This window comes from Rhinoderma darwinii, chromosome 2 (genome assembly GCF_050947455.1).
Source record: "Rhinoderma darwinii isolate aRhiDar2 chromosome 2, aRhiDar2.hap1, whole genome shotgun sequence".
Taxonomy (NCBI): domain Eukaryota; kingdom Metazoa; phylum Chordata; class Amphibia; order Anura; family Rhinodermatidae; genus Rhinoderma; species Rhinoderma darwinii.
The window spans coordinates 376,790,022-376,796,021 of NC_134688.1; the positions used below are offsets into that span (position 1 = coordinate 376,790,022).

The window sequence follows — 6,000 nt, forward strand, 5'->3', positions numbered from 1 at the left end:
TGCACCTGCTTCTATGTCTGTGAGACTGACTCCATCTTCCACCACCCAGGATGGCAGGCTTAGGAGTGGGAGAGCCTATCACAGCCTGGCCAGATGGAGCTAGCTCCCGCCCTCTGTCTATTTATACCTGCCTTTCCTGTTCCTCCTTTGCTTGTGATTGTTCTCTGCTGGTTTCCTGGCCCTGCTGCAGCTTCTTGAACTACTGACCCTCTGCTCGTTATTGACCTTGGCTTTACTGACCACTCTTCTGCTCTGCGTTTTTGTACCTCGCTCATCTCCTGGCTTGACTTGGCTCGTTCACCTCGCTTGTTGCTCACGGTGTTCCCGTGGGCAACTTCCCCATTTCCCTGGCTTCTTTGTACCCTTGTCTGTTTGTCTGTCGTACACCTATTGAGTGTAGGGACCGTCGCCCAGTTGTACCCCGTCGCCTAGGGCGGGTCGTTGCAAGTAGGCAGGGACTGAGTGGCGGGTAGATTAGGGCTCACCTGTCTGTCTCCCTACCCTGACATTACAGGCTGATGGTCATTTTACTGTGAGTGGCGAGCTGACGGTTATTTTACTGTGAGTGGGGGGGCTGATTTTTTTTTCCAGGGTGCCTCGAGTCCAAAAAGTTTGGGAAACTCTGTACTAGGTTACAAGATCACGCCGGCTTATGTAAGGATCGCGTTGTCGGCATTGTGGAGCAGCTCGGGTTGGTTGTGGGAACGGGGCCTAGGTGAGTACAATTATTTTGTTTGGGGGCCACTGTCTACAAGGGGAGGTGGGGGGCTGTATGGCACTGTCTACATGGGGGAGGTGGGGGCTGTATGACACTGTCCACATAAGGGAGGTGGGGGCTGTATGGCACTGTCTACATGGGGGATGTGGGGGCTGTATGGCACTGTCTACATGGGAGAGGTGGGGGCTGTATGGCACTGTCTACAAGGAGGAGTTGGGGGATTATGGCACTGTCTACAGGGAGGCTGTATGGCACAATTTACAGGGGGGCACTATCTACTAAGGTGGGGGCTGTGTGTGGCAGCCAACGGAAGGGGGCATTATACAATGTGGAGGTCACTAAGCCAAAATTATACTATGTAGGGGCACTACAGAGGGCAATATACTGTGTGTGGCACTTAGGGGGCATAATATGGTTTGGGCAAAATTAGAGGACAAAATACGGTGTCCTTGAAGGGGTTACATTAGATTATATTATTAATTATTATTATTACACTATATGGTGGCACTAAAGGGACATTATACTGCGTGGGGGCACTATATAGGACATTATACTCTGGGGGGCATTATACTTTTTTATGGGACATTTTTTTATGATGGGTGGGGCGCTGAAAGATAATTTCGCACAGGGTGCCATCCTTCCTAAGGCCGGCCCTGCTCCCTCCCTGGAAGCCTGCCAGGAGACAGAGAAGATACAGAAGGGGGCGCCAAAAGAGGGGGGCACGAGAGGTGGCATGAGGTGAAAGACTGCCACTAGGAGGGGGCAGGGGGTGCTGCAAAGGGGGGTGCAGTCGATGGGGAAAGTATTGTGACGGGGAAAGTATTGTGATTATTGTGTAAGGTTGTCAGCGCTCCATGATCAGTGGCGTAACTACCGCCGTAGCAGCAGTAGCTGCTGCTACGGGGCCCGCAGCATGAGGGGGCCCGTGTCGCCCGCCGGCACGGGCCCCCACCATGGCCGGAGGCTCCGCTAGCAGCCGCTATGGCTGCTACAGCGGGACGCCACTGAACACTACGGCAGAGCAGGGAGGTATCTCCCCGCTCTGCCATTAACTGGTTCCTGACCGCTGGCTGTGTTTTTACGGCCAGCGGTCAGGGTCCTTAAAACCCGAGCCATAGACTTTCTACGGCTCGGTTTTTAACTTGCTGCCCGCGCGATCGGGCAGCTGAATGTCGGGTCTCTGGCTGTCAGTGACTGTCGGGGACCCTGAGGAGAGGATAGAAGCAGCTTTCGCTGCTTCTGTCTTCTCTGATCACTTGTACACAGCGCTGAACGTCTGACTTCCGGCGTCTGCGCAGCTCAATAAAAATTAAAGGAGCGCTGGTCACGCATGCGCACAAGCACGACCGGCGCTCCATTCATTTCTACGGAGCTGCCGACACAGACCCCGGAAGTCTGAGGTTTGTGATGGAGAACTTCAGGGGACTTTCAGTCCCCCGTTCTCCCTATCCCTGCACATGTATTTTGTAGGACACACTGTAGGTCGCATTTTTTTGGGAGGGGGGACGCTGTATGGCGTTCCCTACAGGGGGGGGACGCTGTATGGCGTTCCCTACAGGGGGGGGGGGTGGCTGTATGGCGTTCCCTACAGGAGGGGAGCTGTATGGCGTTCCCTACAGGGGGGGGGCTGTATGGCGTTCCCTACAGGGGGGGCTGTATGGCGTTCTCTACAGGGGGGGCTGTATGGCGTTCTCTACAGGGGGGGGGGCTGTATGGCGTTCTCTGCAGGGGGGCTGTATGGCGTTATCTACAGGGGGGCTGTATGGCGTTATCTACAGGGGGGCTGTATGGCGTTATCTACAGGGGGGCTGTATGGTGTTCTCTACAGGGGGATGTATGGCGCTATCTACAGAGGGGGGCTGTATGGCGTTATCTACAGGGGGGGGGCTGTAAAAAAGGCACTATCTACAAGGGGGGGGGTTGTGTGACACCCAGGGGAGGGGGGGCCCCAGTCAAAAGTTTGCTATGGGGCCCAGTCTTTCCTAGTTACGCCCCTGTCCGTGATGTCAACTGTTTAGAGACAGCTGTCTCACGGAGCTAAATGCTGCTACAGAACAGAAAAGAATGTAAAACTGCAGTACGTTCTGGAACATCCATGCAGAGTTCATTGCGGACCTTTTGGACGTTTATATGGTCGGTCTGCAAGTGGTTAAATCAAAAGTATTTATTAGGCTTTTACGTTATATGTATGCATTCGCTTGGTTATTAAAGTTAACGCAAACGTTTTAATAATGAATTCTCAAATTGTTTATAGAACAGACATGCTGAAATTATAATTTGGCATTCATAAAATAGATATTCTCTTTTATTAGAATATATGGCATACTGTTTATTCTGATTTGCTTGGTTAGACCTTGTAAATACCCAGCAGTATTGGCCTTTTGACAAGAATTTCCTGTTACCCACCAATGTTTTTTTCTTTTTTATCTTTGCTTACTGAAGAATTTTAAACAGAACGTCTTTTATTACAGAGGTGGTATGCCATCTACGACATGGTACATGTTAAGTTAAAACATACCTCCAGCTGTTGTCTGCAGTGCTGTTGAAGATTTTGTTGATAAAACCAACATCCATTATGCATAATTCCTATAGATCAACTGGATGTAATATAAGGTGAAATAAGCCTAAGATTAAAAAGACTAGAAACTACGACTACTGCAAATAATTATTACACATATAATAAATATCCATACTGGTAATTACAGAACTACAATATAAACATATCTTGTAAAAGATCTACTTACTTTAACTCTCATATCTAAATCCGTCAGTACCATGAAGAAATCATTGTAGGTCATGCCATACTCTTTTCTTAATTCTGTAATCAGCTCATGGTCTAACAAGTCGTCATCTCCAATAACCTTCATTGGTTTCTCGTTATCTACAATAAATATAGAACAATATTAAAATACCTCTTCGCTTAAATATAATTTAATAACAGATGTTCTCATGAATGTTCATGTGTGAACTGTGTTTCACTTGTTAGAGCAGCAGTTGGTCCTTCAGAGCTGCTCTTCCTTCCAAAGCGGAGGACAGGGAGTATCAATTACATCAGCCATTTATGGACACAATAATGACCCCCAATGTTACAGCTAAATGCAACATCATTTATAGCTGACTTTTGAGCCAAGCACTTGGTTCTATTTCTTATGGGTGTATTCACAAATAACCTATTAGACTTTATTGATGATCATACCTCCCAACCGTCCCGGTGTCGTGGGCGGTCGGTGGTATGTCCCGGTTTCAACTGCATCTGCGTCCTCGGGACGCAGATACAGTTGAATCCAATGCTGAAGCAGGGAACCGTCAGCTCCCTGCTCCAGAAATGAACTATGGAATCCCGGCCAGAGCAGCGCAAGCTCTCTGGCCAGGGACACCTGTCTTGGGAAAGCATTTATGGACAGTGACATCAGTGGCTTCTCCAGTAAAGGGAGCCCCAATGGAGCTATCTACATGGATGGGGGGGGGGGGGGGGGGGGTTAGCGCTATCTACAGGCATGGTGGAGCTATCTACCAGAGTGAATTAGCTCTAACTACAGGCAGGGTGGCGCTATCTTCAAGGGGATGTGGCACTATCTACATGCGAATTGTGGCACTATATGGGCACCATCTACATGGGCACTGTAGGCGCTGGCACTTTATATGTAGGCACTGGCACTTTTTATGTGGGCACTGGCACTTAATATGTGGGCACTGTAGCACTATGTTGGCACTGTGGCACTATCTACATGGGGACTTTGGCACTATATGGGCACTGTTGCAAAATGTGGGCACTGGCACTTTATCTGTGGGCTCTGTGGTGGTATGTGGCCACTGGCTCCATCTATGTGAGCACTGTCTACAGTGGGCACTGAGGCACTATCTATAGGGGCATTGTGGCACTATCTATAGAGGCATTGTGGCACTATGGGGCATTATACTGTATGGGGGCATCTGTGTGGTCATTATACTGCATGGAGGCAGCTATGGGGGCATTATACTGTATGAGGCAGTTATGGGGAATTATACTGTATGGGGGCATCTGTGTTGGCATTATACTGTATGGGGGCATCTGTGTTAGCTTTATACTGTATGGGTGCATCTACAGGTCCATTATACTGTATGGAGGCATTATACTGTGCGGGCGCAGCTATTTGGCATTATACTGTGTGTGGAAAAGTTATTTGGCATTATTCGGTGTGGGGAAAGCTATTTGTCATTATACTGTGTGGGGGGCAGCTATTGTGGCATTATACTGTGTGGGGGTTCTATGGGAGCATGATACTGTGTGGGCTGAACCGAGTGTGTATGGGTGGGGATTGAGGCGTGGGTTAAAAGGAAAAAAAATTGTGCGCCACATCGGTTGTCCCTCTTTGCGATACTTGAAAGTTGGAAGGTATGTTGATGATATGTTCTGTGTGTGCAATGATACCAACAAAGAATACAATCTAATTAAACGTTGGGGTGCACATGTCCTGTATAAATAGACGGCAGGCCAGGAATATCTCCAGATGAGTGCCTAGCCTTGATGTATGCAACAGAATGCAATACAACTGCATATGTTGCTCATTGACTCCCATTGTGAAAGAAAAACTGTTTTCAATACATTAAAAAAATAGACACATATCGCCCAAGTGTGCAGCAAAAGGATAGTCTTTTGTCATTAGTTGGGCCCATTAAAAGAAATTTCCTGGATTATATAGTGAACATACACTATATCATGTGTGAACATAGCCTTACACTGAGGTAAAAATGTCCAGATGACAATCCACATACAACATGGGAGCAAGCATTTCGTACTCATTCCTATTCATTTCGGAGACAGACACAGCTTGAACAATGCATCAAAACTTCAGGATAATAGGTTTAACAAGAAGGACTTTACTATGTGACAATGTGACAAAGTGCAAGACACTTAAAGCGACTGAAAGACAAAAAATTAACTATAAACTGCCTTTTCCTGCCTCTTCCTGGCTCTGTTCCCACATTTTATGCCTTTTGTATTAAAGATGGCCGCCGAGGTGTCAGTCTTGCATATGGAGAGCGTTGTATGTAAGTCTGAGACACGCCACTGCCCCCTCCACTGACCTTGGATCGACACAGCGCTGATGTTTCCATATGCAAGTCTGAGACAGCGGCGGCCATCTTAAATACCTGGACAACGGCGACCTGAATGTGGGAATGGAACAAGGAGCAAGCAGGAGAAGGCCTTAGGTATGTTTACTATAATTTTGCCGTTTAGGATTAATTTTTTGTCGTTGACCATTTTGTCGTTGTCGTTTTTTGTCGTGGAGGGTTGCTTC

At 47.9% G+C, this 6,000-nt stretch overlaps 1 protein-coding gene across 1 annotated transcript in view; it reads right to left on the bottom strand.

Annotated features, from left to right (window-relative positions):
- CCDC80 (coiled-coil domain containing 80) overlaps nt 1-6,000 on the bottom strand; it is a 101,183-nt gene that overhangs the window by 59,874 nt on the left and 35,309 nt on the right. The window contains exon 4 of the mRNA XM_075853911.1: nt 3,463-3,599. Within this exon, the coding sequence (XP_075710026.1) occupies nt 3,463-3,599 (137 nt within the window). The remainder of the gene's footprint in view (nt 1-3,462; nt 3,600-6,000) is intronic.